Source organism: Microtus oregoni, unplaced genomic scaffold, assembly GCF_018167655.1.
Source record: "Microtus oregoni isolate MIOR12 unplaced genomic scaffold, Mior012 000002F_ref0000024, whole genome shotgun sequence".
Taxonomy (NCBI): Eukaryota; Metazoa; Chordata; class Mammalia; order Rodentia; family Cricetidae; genus Microtus; species Microtus oregoni.
Window position 1 is genome coordinate 886,599 of NW_024543061.1, and position 19,245 is coordinate 905,843.

Below are 19,245 nucleotides of genomic sequence, written 5' to 3' on the forward strand. Positions count from 1 at the left end.
CTTCCTGCCATTGACATGCTCACTCAGTGTTGTAAGGGAGATTTATCTAAAATTTCATTTTAAGTGCTTAATAAAATGCAAAACAGCATCTTTATGACTTGTAGCTACTTTTGACAATATTAATGTGTTTTGTTTTAGTATGCAAGACGTGATGAACACCATTTTTAATTATCACAAAAGTAATGGATTTTGTTCCATTTTCTTCAACTATCACATCTTTTGCTCACATGGGAGGGTTATTTTATTTTTATATTTTTATTGGTTGAATTTGTTACTTGATTTCTTCTGACATTTTAAAACTTGTTTTTTAATTTTTTTTCCTTACCTCCTCCCTCTTTTTTTTTTTTTTTTTTTTAAACAAAACTGTCTTCCAGGCTATATGACTCTCTGAACGATAAGAACAATGTTATGTTGGGGGTATTGGTCTCTGGGCCAACCAGGCATCAGTTCCAACCTGCGAGGAGGAGGAATCGTGGCTGAGCCCCAGGTGTGCCGCTTTGTGTCAGACAGAAGCATCAAGGAAGTGGCGTGCGGAGGAAACCACTCCGTGTTCCTACTGGAGGATGGAGAGGTTTACACGTGTGGTGTGAACACCAAGGGGCAGCTTGGCCATGAGAGGGAAGGCAACAAACCAGGTGAGTGCCACTCCTGCTTGGTTAGCAGGGCACCGCTAGGGCAGATGGTAGTGGGTCATTCCTTCCCACACCGCTGTCTTCGGGGAAGCTCCGGCATTCCCCACTGACCTGTGTCTAATTTAAGATATGGAATGGAAAAATGGAGTTTCTTCTTTTAAACTTATTATATAACATGCAAATCAGGATTGAGAGGTGATTTTCCCTATTCAGTGAAAGTTAAGATGTGGCCATTTTAAACGGATTCCTCACGTGCTCAGTATCTGAAGTTTTCCTCCCGATTACCTCTTCGTTCTTTCCTTTCTGCAACATGCTTTCGGGAAGCACTCAGTGCTTAGCACTGTGTGGGACCTTGCGGCAGAGATGAGGGATGCAGTGACGAGGTAGGACTGTGATTCTTGTGGCAAGTGCTGCGTGGATGTTTGGGTGCAGGCTGTGACCGGATAGACTGGGGTGGGGTGGAGGGGTGAGGTGGGCAGAGCAGGACGGAGTTGATGTTTGACCCATGAGCCTGTGTGTCTGTCTGTCTGTCTGTTGCTGAGTACAGAGTATATGCCAGGGTTTGGGTAGACAGGTGTGTGTGTGTGTCTGTCTGTCTGTCTGTTGCTGAGTACAGAGTATATGCCAGGGTTTGGGTAGACAGGTGTGTGTGTGTGTGTGTGTGTGTGTGTCTGTCTGTCTGTCTGTTGCTGAGTACAGAGTATATGCCAGGGTTTGGGTAGACAGGTGTGTGTGTGTGTGTGTGTGTGTGTGTCTGTCTGTCTGTCTGTTGCTGAGTACAGAGTATATGCCAGGGTTTGGGTAGACAGGTGTGTGTGTCTGTCTGTCTGTCTGTCTGTTGCTGAGTACAGAGTATATGCCAGGGTTTGGGTAGACAGGTGTGTGTGTGTGTGTGTGTGTGTGTGTGTGTGTCTGTCTGTCTGTTGCTGAGTACAGAGTATATGCCAGGGTTTGGGTAGACAGGTGTGTGTGTGTGTCTGTCTGTCTATCTAATTGCCGAGTACAGAGTGTATGCCAGGGTTTGGGTAGACAGGTGTGTTTGTGTGTGTGTGTGTGTGTGTGTGTGTGTCTGTCTGTCTGTTGCTGAGTTGCTGAGTACAGAGTGTATGCCAGGGTTTGGGTAGACAGGTGTGTGTGTGTGTGTGTGTGTGTGTGTGTGTGTGTTACCGAGTACAGAATGTTGACCAGGAAGTGGGTGGACAGGTGCCCTGGTGCTGGGCTGAGGCTCATGATAAGGGCAGTAGGAAAGGCTCAGCTGAAAAGGCAGGCGTTCATTAGTGTCCTCACCTTAGTGCTTTTCACTTATTTCCGACAACCCGTGTGTATTTTCAAGCCTGTTAGTTTACCTCTTTTTCTTCTCACTTTATCATTTTAGAGCCTAGATTTGACACTCAGTGGCCACAGAGTGTCGGCTCGTGACTTTGGAGTGGTAGTGTGGAGGTGAGCCTCCTGGACTGTGACTGTGGTCCATAGTCTAACACCCTTGTGAGCCAGAGTCTTTGCTCCCCGTTGTTCCTTTCACGCAGCCCAGATCAAGTCTAGCTGTAGAAGCCTTACTGAAGAACAGCGGAGGGGGCTGAAGAGACGGGGCGGTGCTTGAGAGAGTTGCTGCTCTCCCCAGCACCCATGCCAGTTGGCTCAGAACCTCCTCTAACTCCAGCTCTAGAGGATCCAGTGCCTTTTTTCTGGTCTCTAGGCACACATGTGGCACATACTCACACAGACAAACATAAATTCGCATAATTTTGTAAAAGAGAGAAGACCAGGCACCCAACATCTGTGGGCCTGGAGGATTCAGGAGGGCTTATCTGTATTCATTGAGGGAAATTGCATCAGGTGACCTGATTTATGTTGTTTCCTCTGTATATACTTTATCCTATGGCATGTGGCTATGCCCTGCTGTCCCTGCTGTTTCTCCGCCTAAATGTCAACCTTAATTTGTAGTCGTGACTTCATGTTGAACACTTGAAAACAACAGACTACAGGATTTATGTGGGGTTTGATGGTGAATACGTATAATCTTAGCACTTGAGTGGTAGAGGCAAGAGGTCCCAGATTTCAAGGCTGTGTTCAGTTATAAAGCACGTTGAAGGCAGCCTGGGCATTGTGAAACCGAGTCCTCTGCCCCAAATTATGAAGTGTATGAGTATGCTCAGCGGCCCTCCCCTTGTTCACTGTCTGCCCCCGAGTCCCCATGTGCAAAGTGCCCACTGTTTGTGTTCGTGTGGGTGTAATTGCAGCTTTCCTAACCTGTTGCCACGATTCTTGGGATTTTGAAGAATGGGTTTGTAGGCTTACCTGTCCACAACGTCCTTTTATACGGTGCATCTACTATGAACAGCGTTCAAATGATTGATTGTTTTATGCAGTACAAACAGTCAGTGAAAACTGTCAATAAATGCATAAGTTGTATTTATTATGTTTTAGCTATTAGCATAATATATAACTACCTTGAAGACAGTGGGAAATTTTTTATTTTTTACTGATAGTCTTCTTGGTGGAAAACATGAAAAATGCAGATCTTTTTTCGGTCCTTCACAGCTCACTGTCTCACCTTAAGCTCATTAACATCCCGTTTCTTTAGGTGAGAGGAACAGTGGATTCCTACAGGGGGGTGTGGCAGCTCGGACCCTGCTCATCTTAGGGAATGGTCTTGGTCAGGCAGGAGTTGGGTACCTTGGACTCACCTTACTCCAGTGACTTATTTTTAAAATGTGTGTGTATTTGTGTGCAGGGGTAAGAAAGGAGTGGGAGCGGGGGGAGGAAGGGGTGTGTGTGGGCATGCCTGTACCATGGGATGTCAGTTCAGCTTTGTGAACTTTGTCCTTCCCTTCCTTCTTTATGTGAGATTGAACTTGAGTTGTCAGGTTTTGTATCAAGTGCTTTTCATCTCACCGGCCCCATGCCCATCTTGAAGGACTATGCTCACCTGACCAACTCTTGCAGGAGAGTATTCTGGGAGCTGAATGGTCATTTTAGTAATAAAGATAGCAAAGCCAGGTAGCCTAGTGCAGGGTTTGCTTAACCCTGTCTGATCCGCTTGTCCACTCTGGAGGTGGTCTGTGCTGTTGGTTAATGTAATATCTCCCGCCCTATCTCAAATGTCAGGAGTCATGCATGATCTTTGCAGTTGTCTAGCAGATGAAAAACTCTGACCTGTCTCTGGAATTACAAGACCGGATGCCTGAGCTGAGAGTGTGAGAGTTGGCCTGCTCTTTTTACTATCAGGAAATAAGTGTAGCCCTGGACAGGATCCTTTCTGAGTTTCAGTTCCCCTTTCTGTCAAAGAAGGAGACTTCTTGTTCTGATATTGTAGGTTTTGGGGGGGGGGGAGTAATTGTTGTTTTTGACACATCCTCCAGCTACGTGTAAACTTCCCTTGAAGTCAAAGATGACCTCGAACAGCTGAGCTCCTGTCTCTACCTCCCAGGAGCTGGGATTACATGTTCTACACGGTCCTGTACTGGTAGCTGTTTTCACTGTAAAGGTGGGGTGCACGTGTCTCTCGCTGCAACTTTGCCTTAGATCCTAGGGTGGCAGCAGGTAGGAAAAGAAACAGAAACCAGGTAGCACACTGATGGCAGCCATCTTTAGAAGACACTATAGTAAAGGGGTGGGAATGCAATCTCACGTTTTCACAGATCCTCGGTATAGAGTTCATGGAGCCTCTGGCAACCGCCTGGGCCTCTGGAAGGAAGTGAACGGTTCGGAGCAACTCTCTGTCTGCTTGTAGTTGAGTTAGGCCAGCATCTGCCACAGTCAAGACTGGCTGAATGCAGAAAACCAGAGAGGGAACACCAAGAAGGCCTTTGGAGTCAGCCAGGGATGCTGATCCTACCTGTGATCTAAGTTTGTGGTCAGTCATACCCCTGTGTAAATTACAAGAGAATCGGGAAATTTCTGTTCCAAGTTAAGCGAGTATGTTAATTATAAACTCTCCAGCAACTGCGGAATAGTGCCTCTGAATGGAGAGATGTGTGGGTGGGTGCCTCCCTCTCTCGCTTTAACTTTTTCATGGTGCTCTAAATCTGGGCCCCATGGGATTTATTTTTAATGAGTGAAAGAAAGAGATTGAGCTTGCTTGCTCTCTGTGCTTGTTGGGAATCCTTACGTGGTGAGCTACTAGACAGAGAAGGACTGTAGAGGGCTGTGGATACAAATTTGCACATAGAATACTTGACTAGCATGCACAGGAGTCTGGATTCAGTCTCCTGTAGTGGGGGAAAGAACGGAAGGGGAGTGACCTTGTGTTCCTGGCATCAGAATGGACCTTCAGGTGGCACTGGGGAGGAAACGGCATGGAAGCCCTTTGCCAGGAGGGTGTTCTTATGAGGACCAGGTTGAGGTGTCAGTTCACATTACACCGATCAGTTGCCTTTGGAGTATGAAGTTTTCTCAGACTAAGTATGTGATGATGTACATCAAGGCTTTGAGAACGTGATGAGAAGTGAGTTAGAGTTATTCTCATGGGCTTTAAGATCTTAGATGCAGAAATAGTTCATGTGCCCTTTTCTGGCTGCAAAGAAGGTGAGAATGGAGTCTTGTTTTTTGTCAATATTCATTGCATCCATAACACCTAGAGCAGTGTGGATGTCTGATGTAGCCGTATAAGACTCGCTGCTTTGCCCTAAAACGTCGTGTCTTGGAAATCCAGTGGCTCAAGGAGCTATTGAATCTGACCTGCCAAGGAGGGAAGTTGGGAGATCTCAGGACGGAGGTCCTTGGTCTGGCCTTGTGCCTTCAGTCTGTCCCACCAGCTGTCAGGGTTGTTTACTCCCTTTGTCTGTAACTGACACACAGGCTTGGCTTTTGATACCTTCTACAGATACCCGGGGTTGGATTTCTTTTCCTCCTTGAGAATATGTGTTGCTGTAGATGCCTTGCGGCTCCATTGTTTCCTCAGACTGTCATTTATCAGCCTCTCCAATCAGTACTGCACCTCCGTCCTGTATGTGACCGGAAGGGGTGGTTTCTTTCTGAAGAATTACACATGGGGTTATGTGCACATGAGTTCAGTTGCCCATTGGGGCCGGAAGAAGGTATCGGATCCCCTAGAATGAAGTTCTAGGTGGTTGTGGACTGCAGTGTGGGTGCTAGGAACCTCACTCAGGTCTTCTGTGAGAGCAGTGCATGCTGTTAACCTATGAGCCAGCAGTCAAACTGCAAGAAGTGGGTTTTCAAGGATAGGCCAAATATGGCTGTGCCAGGAGTCTGTAGAATTCTTTAAGGAGTGGAGGGTTATTGTTTAGGGGTGTGTGTGTGTGTGTGTGTGTGTGTGTGTGTGTGTGTGTGTCTGCGAGGAATCCATTTGTAAATAGGCTGAGGACAAGCAGACCTGAGATAACTGGAAGTATTTTCCTTACCACTTACTGCATCTCATCAAAACCCAGTGGCCAGCTCTCCTGGGGTCTGGCTCTTCTGCATTGTGCCTTTCCTTCTTTCTCCACCCTACATTCTCGTATCAGCCGCACCCTCCCCGTCCCCACTGAGGTAGCTCTACTGATTAGAGGCATTGTAGGATTATTACTAATTCCTTTATGTTCTTGTCCATAGTTTATTCATAATTTTCTAAGACATAGAGTTACAGAACTGGTGGTATAGGGAGACTTGTGTGTTCCCTGTCCTTTATAGTAAGACAAGCAAGCAAAATGAGTTTTCCCTGCTCAAATTATATTTTTATAAGCAACTTAATTTATAAGTGAAAAATAGATATTGAAATATTTTTCATAAGCTCAGTAGAAACTTTTGTTTGTGTCCATTGATTCCCACCCCAATGTCAGCATCCCACCCCTCACTATCCCTCCGTGATCCCACCCCACCGTCACTATCCCACCCCTCACTATCCCTCCGTGATCCCACCCCACTGTCAGCATCCCACACCACTGTCAGCATCCCACCCCACTGTCAGCATCCCACCCCGCTGTCAGCATCCCACCCCTCACTATCTCTCTGTGATCCCACCCCACTGTCAGCATCCCACCCCTCACTGTCCCTCTGTGATCCCACCCCGCTGTCAGCATCCCACCCCACTGTCAGCATCCCACCTCACTGTCAGCATCCCACCCCACTGTCAGCATCCCACCCCACTGTCAGCATCCCACCCCTCACTGTCCCTCTGTGATCCCACCCCACTGTCAGCATCCCACACCACTGTCAGCATCCCACCCCACTGTCAGCATCCCACCCCACTGTCAGCATCCCACACCACTGTCAGCATCCCACCCCACTGTCAGCATCCCACCCCACTGTCAGCATCCCACCCCTCACTGTCAGCATCCCACCCCTCACTGTCCCTCTGTGATCCCACCCCGCTGTCAGCATCCCACCCCTCACTGTCCCTCTGTGATCCCACCCCACTGTCAGCATCCCACCCCGCTGTCAGCATCCCACCCCGCTGTCAGCATCCCACTTGTTACTTCTTCACACACACTGATTTCCAGGGTAATGGGATTCAGTTAAAGATGCCAGGATGAGCAGAGTGGGGCTACAAGTCCGAGGGTAAAGAAGTCTACTCACAATGGGAATCGTCTGTTCATGTTTCTTTATTTTTCTCCATCTTTCTCTCTTTGTTTTACCCGTTACAAACGTTCCCGGTAATAGATATCCTCAAAACCAGCAGTTCCCCAGCCCTAGCAGGTTCCAGGGCTGGAATTCTTTTGCCCCATAGAAAATCATACACACATACACACACAAACACACACACACACACACACACACACACACACACACACACACAGAGAGAGAGAGAGAGAGAGAGAGAGAGAGAGAGAGAGAGCACTCTGTGAGAAAGTTAGTTAAGAAAGGAATTAAATAATCAGGGGGTTCTAGAGAGGAAGGTTAGTGCACTGCACTATCAGAGTAGTAGATAAAAGGTAAAATAAAAAGGTTTATTTTCAGTAAAATTATGAACAGGGCACAGATTGTTTAAATCAGCGCGCCACTTTCTCTCAGCATGCATAGAGGCTACCAGGTAACCAAGCAACCTGGGGAAAGCTAACGGCTCTGGATAAGCGCATACACCAGGCACTGCAGTTTCTTTCTTTCTTTCTTCTTTTTTTTTTTTGAAGTTTTTTTTTATATTGATTTTATTGAGCTATACATTTTACTCTGCTCCCCTCTATACCTCTCCCCTCCCCTCTACCTTCTCCCATGGTCCCCATGCTCCCAGTTTACTCAGGAGATCTTGTCTTTTTCTACTTCCCATGTAGATTAGAGCCATGTATGTTTCTCTTAGGGGCCTCATTGTTGTCTGGGTTCTCTGGGATTGTGATTTGTAGGCTGGTTTTCTTTGCTTTATGTTTAAAAACCACTTATGAGTGAGTAGATATGATATTTGTCTTTCTAGGTCTGGGTCACCTCACTAAATATGATGTTTTCTAGCTCCACCCATTTGCCTGCAAATTTCAAGATGTTGTTATTTTTTTCTGCTGTGTAGTATGCCATTGTGTAAATATACCACATTTTCCTTATCCATTCTTTGGTCGAGGGGCATTTAGGTTGTTTCCAGGTTCTGGCTATGACAAACAGTGCTACTATGAACATAGTTGAGCACATGTCCTTGTGGTACGATTGAACATCCTTTGGGTATATACCCAAAAGTGATATTTCTGGGTCTTGAGGAAGGTTGTTTCCTAATTTTCTGAGAAATCACCAAACTGATATCCAAAGGGGCTGTATTCATTTTCCTGTAAGAATGGCCAAGATCAAAAACACTGATGACATGTTATGCTGGAGAGGTTGTGGAGTAAAGGGAACACTCCTGAATTTGCTGGTGGGAGTGCAAGCTGACACTGCAGTTTCTACGGGCCTAGGTCTGGAGTTAGACTTACTGCTCTAAGCAAAGAAGAGACCCAGGCCTCTAAATGATCATTTCCGGGCTACACTGTTGTCAGTGGTTCTGATCCTGGGTGTTGTGGGGTAAAACAGAGCAGCAGCTTGGACAGGTAGTAATGCCCTTGAAGATCTATGAATATCTTAAATGGGATTCTGTTTTCCTGGACCCTAAACACTGACTGAATGCCTGTTGATTAAGATAATTTGCAGGAAGGCAGATTTCTGCATTTACGTAGGAGAAAGGAACAAGGCCTGGCAGTGGGAAACTTCTGAACTAGGTAATAATTAATTCCCAAATATGTAACAGAAAGGGAGTTAGCTACAGCGAAAGTCTACAGCAAAAAAACAGCCACTTTATTCACAAAGCAACAATGCCAAAGAGCCTTGCCTTTTGCTTTAAAAGCCTTTACCAAAGCCCTTGGCTTTGATAAGTCACTCATGAAAAGATGACTGAGCAATTACTCTTTAATGTTATGACTTGTAGCACCAGGGATGCGACTTTGGTATAAGCTAATCCTTGTATTATTAGGGATGTCTGAATTTGTATGAATATCTTTTAACATTTCCTGTCTTGAATAGGCAGGAAGTGTGGTAGGTACAATAAATGTAATTGAATTTGATTCTGTTAGACTTCTACTCTGGAAACCTTTTGTAGGGAACCCCAAGGGTGACACTTTATGACAAATCCCTAATGCCAGGTTTGAGTCATAGCTAGGATTCTTTCTTTGCACTTCCTCCTGGTTAATTTCTTCCTTTCCTGTAGGGAATTTAAGCCAATTCATACACATTTTGTATTCCATCTGAGCACTTCCATAATGCCAGCACTGAATGGAATAGCTCTGCTGTTTGATGAGTGAGGTTTATAAAGAAGAACGTCCAAAAGTCTCAGTTCCCAGAACTGGGGCTGCTGCTGCTGTTCGGCTTTCAGCTCTTGGCATCCGGAGGATGTGACAGTTCTTGGTGAAAAGCGTATTAGCTGAGCTGAAAGGAGACAGAAGTGATCCGATACTGACTCTGTGTTATTGAAGAGTGTAACTCTGGTGTTGAAGGCAGAAGTCACCATGGGAAATGTCTGAATTCAACACTCCCCTTGCTTTTCCATTTGAGTGGCAGGTGGCCCAGGAAGTTGCATAACCCCTCTGATGGGGATGGTGACAGTAATCAACCCAATGCTAATCTTTAGTGGGTAGGTAGACCACCTTCTGGTGGGGTTGATCCTAAGTGACTGTTTTCTGCCTGTGACAGCCATACTACTTTCTTTAAAGACAGTTGAGATTTTAGAAAATATATGCTTATTAATTAGCTACCGTCTTTATGCGAGGAGTTATTGGTGTTTTATAATTAGCATTATTTTAGAAAATAGCCAGCGGCTTGCATCCAAATAAGAGGCTCCGCTTACTTGTCGTTGCAAGACTGTTTATACCTATTATAAGCTGTCATCGTCCATGCTATGATTAGCATTATAAAGCACATTAATCCTCACGATGGCTCTAAATTAGGTCAGTATTATTGTCTGAAGTATATGTAAAGGACAAAAGAGTTGAATTTGGGATGACAATTGGATTTTGATAAATCTTTAATGAAAAATATTTGTTTATTTATTTTAAGTGTTTGCCTGCCTGTGTGTTTATGTACCAGTTGTGTATCTGGTGTCCATGGAAGTCAGAGGGAGGCATCAGATTCTGTGGAGCTGGAGTTACAGGTGGTTGTAAGGCACCGTGTGGGTGCTGGGTAGTAACTAGGGTCTTCTGCAGAAACAGCCAATGCTCTAACCACTGAGCCATCTCTCCAGCTCCCACACAAACGTCTCAGTTTGACTAGGTCTTCCTGATAGGATTTTATTCTCAGTTTGTTTTTCCTGCTTACATTTACTTTCTGTTCATCCTTACAGAAAAAAAGAAAGAAGATCACAAAGAAGTTTGAATTTTTTTTAACCTACTAGCTAAACACTAAATGTAAATAAGATACTTTGTTAACAAAAAGGGATAGCAATTCTCCTTTCATTGATAGGATCATTAGACAACTGTTGACAGCTGCATACTTTTTAAACAATGTACATGAGTATGTGTGTGCACACATGCATGTGTTATCCTCAGAAACTCTGCCTTTTCCCTTTAGGACTGGAGCCCATCAATAGGGCCCGGCTGGCTGGCCAGCAAGCAAGCTGTGATGTTGTCCAGGAGGCTGTAACCCAGACATTGTGTTGTTTGGGTACCCCAGGCACTGAAGTGATAAACCTTATTACTATATAAGTTACCCAACTTTAAGCACTTTGTTGTAGCATCATGAAATTATAAGAGAGTTATTGTATTATACAGAAGAAATTTCAATATATATTTTAATAATGTTAGATAATGTGTCAAATAATAAATGCTGGCACATATAATAGACTTTCTTTTGGGCCACCAACCAGCTCGCAAATCACGACACAGAGACTTATTTATTATTTATGAATGCTTGGCCTTATCTTGGGTCTTATTTTAATTTGCTTCTCTTTATCTGAGTGGGTTTTTTTAACCTTTATTTCTGTATGCCTGACTTTCACTGCTTCTCATGTCTGTCTGTCTGGCTGGCTTCTGGCCTGGGGTGTGTCCCCTTCCTTCCCCCTCTATCTCTCCTCCTCCTTCTCTGTGCCCACCAGCCCTACCTATCCCTCTTCTGCCTAACTATTGGCCATTTAGCTTCTTAGTAGACCAATCAGGTGCCTTAGGCAGGCAAGGTGAAACAGATGCAACACATCTTTACATAATTAAACAAGGGAAGCACTAACAAATGTCACTTATCTTTCCATTGCTAACAAAGGCAGCAGAAACAAATGCAACACACCTTCACATAGCTAAAATAATATTCCACAGCATAAACAAATGCAACACATCTTTGCCTAGTTAAAGTAATATTCCAAAACAGCAACATTAGCTTACAGAGAATTTCAAAGAGCTGTAGAGCATCTGCCAACTAAATATCCAGGCTGATATATTAAGAAACAGCCTGGCTCTATCAGAATCAAGAGTTTGTCATCATAAATTTTGGGGTCCCTGCAGGTGCTTATGGCCGTCAGGGAAATGATGATTGTCAAGAGGCAAGAAGGAAATCTGTTTCAATATGATTTAGTTAGCTAGTGTTGGTTCAGACTTCTAGAGTCTGACACCAGACATTTATTTTAGCTATCTTTGTGTACAGTACAATTTTGGAAAGATTTCCTGATGACAGTTCAGTCAACAAAGCTTAAGACATGTTTGTTTACACTGAAACTCTGTAGAAAGTACACACAGCTTCTTCCAGAAAGATGTGTTCTGTTTGGCTTACAAACAGTGCTCAGAATAAGGGTCTATAGAGAATGGCTGAAGTAAACATAGTTCCTGTCGGAGTCAGGATTGGCGTGGACAAAAGAGAACAGTTACTTGGGTTGTTGTAAAGTACACATGATATGTCTCATAAGGATGGACTGAGAAGCAATACCCAAGATGCAGGGCTGGAAAGTCTGGGATAAACAAGCATAATATTCAAGGGAATTTGGGTGAAACCTGGCCTTAGCATTCTAGGTAGGAGACAGGTAAACATCTCTTTCCTTTGGAGAGATGAGCTTGTGTGTATAACTTTTCCTGGTTTCCCTGGTGTAGAGGGTCCAGCCTTTTCCAGGCCAGAGACTGGGCAGGAAAACATACAGAGTTCTTTTTTGAGGGATTAGAAGCTTCTTTTTAATTTTCTTATCCTTTTTGTCCTTGTTCTGCCCTTTTCTTTTTTGTTCTGTTCTTCTGCCCTGATGTGTCCCTTCCTCTGCTTCCCTGATGACTTCCTTCTACATCTCTCCTTCTGTATCTTTACTGGTGTGTGTTTTCCTTCTCTCTTCCTTTGGTTTTTTCCTTACAGCTTATATACTCCAGCAAAATCTTTCAAGCAATAGAAAAGTTACAGTGTGGCTACATTTTGTTATTTTAACCATTACCCACTGCAATGAGAAGCTTCTCTGACCAAGGTAAAAGCAGCCAGATAGATGGACATAACATAAATATTTAGATGGCAGTTTGACAACATGAAGGCAAACCAACATCTATAGATTCTGCTCTAGGGCCTATGACTTGCCTAACCACATGTTTTGACCGTGTTTATAGTGCCAGGCATGAATTCCCTTCTGTGGAGCAGGCATCAGATCTGATCTAGAGTGTGGTTGTTGAACAGGCATGGTACTGTTGCGCCAGTGGGCACATCTTGCCTGGTAGGTTGGTATCGTAGGATGAAGGGTTCAGTGTTAGCTCAGACCGTTGATACCTTTTCTTCCCGAACACCCTGCATAGTGTTTATTTCTTCTCTCCAACTGCACCCTTCCGCTATTGGCCTTTCTCTCTCTGTCTCCCCCCCCCCATCTCCCTGATCCCCTTCATTTTCTCTGGTATCCCCTGTTCTGCTCTATTTCTGTTGAATATGTTGAATATGAATGTTCATAGCTTCCATATATATTTACGTGAGAGTCTACAAAGTTGGTTTTGTGCCTGATTTATTCACCTAACATAGTATCTTCCAAACTCATCCGTATTTCCCCATACCACAGAATTCCATCCTTTTATGGCTAAATAATATCTTACTATGCATAAATTCCAAATTTATGTTATTCACGCGTCCGTTGTTGGATGCTTAGTTTGATCCATACCTGCTGTTGTATATCTCTGATGTATCATCCTCTTTTCTCCTGACCTGCTAGGCTTCTACCTAGAAATCTGTCACTCTGATTCTGTGTGTCTTGAAAACTGTTCTTGCTTCTTTGTCTTTGACTTTTGACTAAGTTAAATCTAATTGGAGTTGTGATGCACTATTGTTCCTGAGTATTGGCAAGTTTTAGTTATTTTATATATATATATATATATGTGTGTGTGTGTGTGTGTATTTAATTATATATTAATATATGTATATGTGCACACAGATGTATATGTATGTTTGTGTGTGCGTGTATCTCCCGTGGCTTTCTCCATTTCTTTGTCTTCCTGTGGAATTGCAACGATTTGTTCCTTTAAGGCTGTTCTGTCAGCTCTGCTTCTTCCTTGTCAGTCGAGTTTCCTTTTGAGTCAGCCTCTAGCTGTCCCTGAACCCGCAACCCTTGGCATTTCCCTTTTACTACTGACGTCATAGGCAAGTATGCTTAAATGTGGCATTCTATTCACTTTTATATTTCCTTCCTTTCTAGGTGAGTCAGTTCTTTGACTTCTTTTTACGTTCTTTTGCTTGATCTAGTCTGCTGCTGTGGCTCTCAGTGATGTTTTTTTATTCCAGTTGTTGGATTATTTTTGGTTGTTCTGAGTACACTCACATCAGCCGTGTGCGGGGGTCCACTAGTGACCAAGTGGATGTTCATAGTAGTGATAGTGTGTTACAGCTCTGCTGGGGGTGGGCTTCCTTGCCTGCAAGCCTGGCTTTAAGGCAGGCATTGACATATCTACCCACTTGCTGCGGGTCAGTTTTTCTGATGTGCAGCTCTGTCTGTGTCCTGGGAGTCAGTTTGAATTTCAGCCTTCCATGTTGGTCTTAAGCAGGTGCTGCATTCACTCATGGAGCTATGGTGGGATGAGAGAAGAGATACAAGATCTGGAGTGTACTGAGACAGCTTGCCTGTGTTTCAGCAGAATAAACAGAGAGAAAGTGTCCAGGCCAGAGGAAGGTCAGAAGTGTAACCCTCAGTGGCTGCCCCTTGGTAATCCACATCCTCTGTCTAGGGCTTACTACCAAACACTGCACAAACCCTGAGGCAACTTTACCATTAGGGCCCACCTGTTCAGACCTGTGAGCCTCTGAGCACAGTTTATACTAAAACTCTAACAGGTATCAGTAGGGAAGCTTAAAATGAAAACTCAGCAGAGGGAGTGGTTGCCTGAGCTCTGGGAGGAGGGGAATGAGCCCGTGGGTCACTGTGTGTGGATCCCAACTTGTAGAACGTTCACAAACCCAAGTGCAGCGTGCAAGCATTCCCCCTCAGGTGTAGGTCCCAGCATCCCCATAGGGTTGAGCTGTCCCATCATAGGACTCTCAAGGTGCTGGAGACTGGGCCCAGCTGGCTGAAAGCTTGTGGCCTGCCCCATCCAGTCTTGAAGAACAAGACAGCACAGGGTAACCATGACTTTCTGGCCACACGACATAGCCTGTGGTTGCTACATGAACATGAAAAAGGCAAATGAGGACTCGCAATGACACACAGACCCTGCGCTGGACGGTTGGTGCATGGCCAAAACAGCCACATGATTGACCTCCTTAGGGGGAACCTGCCCTCCTTTTAGCTACCCTCGCCTTTTTATGGTGCCATTAAAATCCATTTTTTTTCCCTGTAGAGACTGATTTGATATTGCTTAGATCAATTATTTTAAATATTTGCATGCAAATTCTACTTTTGTGTGTTCTCATTTTTCTGTGTCCTTTGTATTCCTCTTCCATGTCCCTTTGTAATATCTAATTTCTGTTTTGCTACTTATTTTCTTGAGACTGGTTTTCACCACAGGGCCAAGTCTGGCCTCAGCCTCCAGAGTGCTGTGACTCTAGACATGAACCTCCATACCTAGCTTTAATATTTACTTTTAAATTCTGTCTCCTTTTTTTCTTTTGATTTTATTATTTTGTTCTTCATCTAGACACTTTTCTGTTCTTTTTTTCTCCTAGTATTTCCTGCTTTTAATTTTTTTTCATTATTTTTATTATTTGCTTTATTTTTCTTGGATCTGCTCTAACTCTTTTCTGTTCTTTGCTTCCTCCTATTACATTTCGCTCTAATTTTTATGTCTTTTAGTATTGTCCTCTAGTATTGTTTTTATCTTTTCATAGTCCTAGTCTAAGTAGTATCTTCTTCCTTCACGTAGTATTGTCTTGTTCTCTTCCCCATTTTACTGGAGTTGTAATTGGGTCCCTTTGCAGTTAGGTTCCTTCTCTGGGAGTAGTGCCGGGATCATGCCTGGCACATTGAGGACGCCGGCTGAGAGTTTAACTATTGAAGCACAGTTCTGAGAAACCGTACCCCAAACCTCCTACAGTGTAGTTCTTCCTGAATTTTGGCAAATAACCCAAGTGACATAATCTGGGAGTTCAGAAGTTTAAACTAGGAACATGGCTCCAGATGCATAAATCTCAGTTTAGAAACACAAGAAATACGGGATGAGGGACCAAGGCAACATGAGTCCTCCAAAAGTTCAAAATGCTGTAGCAATCAAATCCAGCGATAGTGAAGTGGATGATGTATAAAGAATTCAAAAGATTGATGATGAGAATGATCAGCAAATACAAGAAGAGTGTGAAGAAGCACTAGAACAGACTCAAAGCAAATGCAAGTGAATAGCTAAATGAAAACTAGGAGGATGATGTGAGATATAAAAGTGGTTGGGGGTTGACTGGAGAGATGACTCAGGGTGAAGAGCACTTACTGCTATTGCAGAGGACCTGGTTAGATTCCCAGCACCCATGTGATGGTTGACAACCTTCTTAACTCCTGTTCCTGGGGAGCCTTTGCCCTCTTCTGGCCTCCATGGGTACTGTACACACACAGTGCACAGACACACATACAGGCAAAACACCCATGAACATGAGATTTAAAAAAAAATTAAGAGTGATGAAGGGGCTGGAGATATAGTTCAGTTGGTGAAGTCCTTGAGTCATCGGCTCAAGGCCCTTGGTTGAGTCTGTGGCATTGTATAAACCACAATTGTATATACAGGTGGGATAATGCACACCTGTAATCCAAGCACTCAGGGGGTAGAGGTAGGAGGATCAGAAGTTCAGGGTCGTCCTTGGGCATCTAGGGAGTTCAAGGTCAGGACTAGAAACACTGTCACAATTTTTTTTAAAGTGATAAACAATTCAAAATAACTAAAACCCTTAGAAAAAGATCAAATTGGAGAATTGGAAATGAGAAGTTCAGTCAAATAAAAAGTTCAATTGAAAAAGTCTCACTGACCCACTAAGTCATGTGGGAGGCAGGATATCAGGGAACAGCAACAGCAGAGAGGCATCCAAAAATCCACAGAGCAGCAGAGGACCAATGAAGGATGTACTGAACTTATAAGACCTCTGAAATACCACTAAAAGATCAGGTTTGTGAGCCATGGACCTACAAGAAGAAGATGCACAATTTAAAGGCACAGAAAACATTCCATAAAATTAAAGGATAAAAATTCCCAATTCTTGGAAAAGAGGTAGACATTTAAGGGAGACTTTTAGAACTTCAAAAAGACAAAACCATTAAAGAATGTCTGTGTATTGGTATGGTAAAACATCAGTGATATAGACTACCACCATAAACAACTGTTGCAAGCTGTGAGAGGAAGATTACAGGTCACGTATACAGGCATCCGAGAGAGAGAGAGAGAGAGAGAGAGAGAGAGAGAGAGAGAGAGAGAGAGAGAGGGAGAGAGAAGACAAATACATCAGTAGCAGTAGACTTCTCTTAGTATCCCCAAAGCAGGAGGGCATGGAATGGTCTCCTTCAGGTCCTGGAGGAAAATAACTGCCAGCATCCATTCCTGTATGCAGCAAAGCTGCCTCTTGGAACTGAAGGGAGAATAAAGACCTCTCATAATAATGAGTTAAAAGAGTTCATAGTCATTAAGTGTGAGCCACAGACGGTAGAGACGGTAAACACAGGCATGCCCATATGGGATTTGGATGTGAAAACAAGACTCAATTGTTTTCTGTCTGTAGCAAACTCACCTTGCTGGTAAGGATAAGCCCAGCATGAAAGGGATAAGGTGGGGGGGAAAAGATTACAAGTCAACAGAATCTAAAAGCAAACAGTTATATTGGATTTTCTGGTATTGTAGACTCCAGTCCATTGTTAGAAAAGATAATGAAGAGCCGGGTGGTGGTGGCGCACGCCTTTAATCCCAGAACTCTGTGAGTTCGAGGCCAGCCTGGTCTACAAGAGCTAGTTCCAGGATAGGCTCCAAAGCCACAGAGAAACCCTGTCTTGAAAAACCAAAAAAAAAAAAAAAGAAAAAAGAAAAAAGAAAAGATAATGAAGGTCTCTTAAGATTGATAAAGGTGATCATCCATCAAGGTGACCCACATTTTATAAACATATTCCCTGAACATTGGTAGACCACGTTTCTAAAACAAAAACTACTGAGCATAAAGGCTCAGATGAACCCCGATACAATAATAGAGAATAACTTAAATACCCCACCTTAATTAGGTCACCTAGACTACACCCACAAGTCATGAACGAAACATTTTGGGGTTAAACAACATAACACTGTAGATTAAGAGGGCTTAAATCACATCTACAACTTCAGAATATACATTTTTCTCAGCAATTCATGGGACTTTCTATAAAACGGGTCGTATATTAGACATAAAACAAGCATAAATAGAAAATTAAAGTACCTTTTATCACATCATAATAAGATAAAATTAGAAATTAACAGTAGAAATTATAAAAATATATGAAGTTGGAGCTTAAATGAAGCATTTGAATGGTCAACTGCTCATTGAAGAGACTGAAAAAAAAAAACCATGCTAGAATCAATTAAAATGAAAATAACGTACAGAACTGTGCTGTATAGTGAGAGTAGCCGGAGAGAGATGTTTATAGCTGTGAAGGCCTGAAGATCAGCAGTGACTCTGTAACTGGTGAGGGAAGAGGAAGAAGTGTGACTAGGGAAACGAAAAGGGAAAGAGCGACACGAAGAGTCGGCAGCAGTGAGTCCTTTGAATGGATTAAACCGATGATCAGACCCCTCGCCACACTGAGCAAAGGATGGATGAAGACACAACAGAGTTAGAAAGGAAAACGGTGACTAGGATCCCACTGAAACACAGAGGATCGTTAGGGGACATTGGGAAACTTCTATTTCAGTAAATAAGAAAATCTAGAAGTTTCTAGATACATAGGACCTTCCCAAATTAAACTAAGAGTATAGAAAAAAGAAAATCTAAATACAGTAGCAAGCAAAGAGACTAAACAGCTAGTAAGAACTCTATCAACAAAGCCTGGTCCAGCTTGATTCACTGCTGGTTTCTACCAGACTATCAGCACAGTGTTTCTTAAAACATTCCACAAAATACAGAGGAAATGAAAACTTCCCAACTTATTCATGAAGCCAGTGTTATTTTAGTGTCCAAATTGGATAAGGTTACAACAGCAACACAGGAGACTACAGACCCATTTCCCTGATCAACATAAACGCAGACTTCTATAGTACAACGCCTGCACACTGAATTCAGCAGCACAGCAAACATGCACTGGAATACATTACTGTATCGAGGGCAGAACACTCCATGGTCATTTCAGTAGACAGAGTAGACTCCTTTGATGAGCATTCAACTCCTCTTCATGATAGTAGCTCTGAAGGGACTAGGAATAAAAGAATCACAAGGCCACATAATGGGGAAATAGCATTTTTTCCAAAATCAGTAACAAGGCAAGGGTCTGTCACCATTCTTCTGTACGGTGCTTGAAATCCTAACCAGAGCAACACCGCAAGAGAAAGAGGCACAAGGCAGAAGATGAGAAGAAATCAAGCAGCACATATTTGCTGGTGTTACTATGGTCCTACACCCCAAAGACTCTAATAATTCCACCAAATTCTTTTGATCAACATTGTAAGAAAAGTTTAAAAAATCAACATACAAAATTAAATATCTTTTTTTTCCCTACACAAATAATAAATAAGACAGAACTCGGAAAACAATCCCACTTAAAACAGCCCGTATCTCCCAAACCCCTACAACCAAAGATCTGGAAGACTTTTTTTTAATGTTATTTTTGAGACTATATTTTAATTACAACATTTTTCCATTATCTTTGCTCCCTCTA

At 43.3% G+C, this 19,245-nt stretch overlaps 1 protein-coding gene across 3 annotated transcripts in view; it reads left to right on the forward strand.

The window, feature by feature from the left end:
* The window catches only part of Herc3 (HECT and RLD domain containing E3 ubiquitin protein ligase 3), a 99,350-nt gene that overhangs the window by 12,674 nt on the left and 67,431 nt on the right, over window positions 1–19,245 (forward strand). For 2 of the 3 annotated variants that reach the window (XM_041644687.1, XM_041644703.1), the window contains exon 2: window positions 375–635. The exons of the other annotated variant lie outside the window; for it this stretch is intronic. In XM_041644687.1, coding sequence (XP_041500621.1) covers window positions 404–635 — 232 coding nt within the window. In that variant the 5' untranslated portion in view covers window positions 375–403. The remainder of the gene's footprint in view (window positions 1–374; window positions 636–19,245) is intronic. 3 annotated transcript variants of the gene reach the window in all.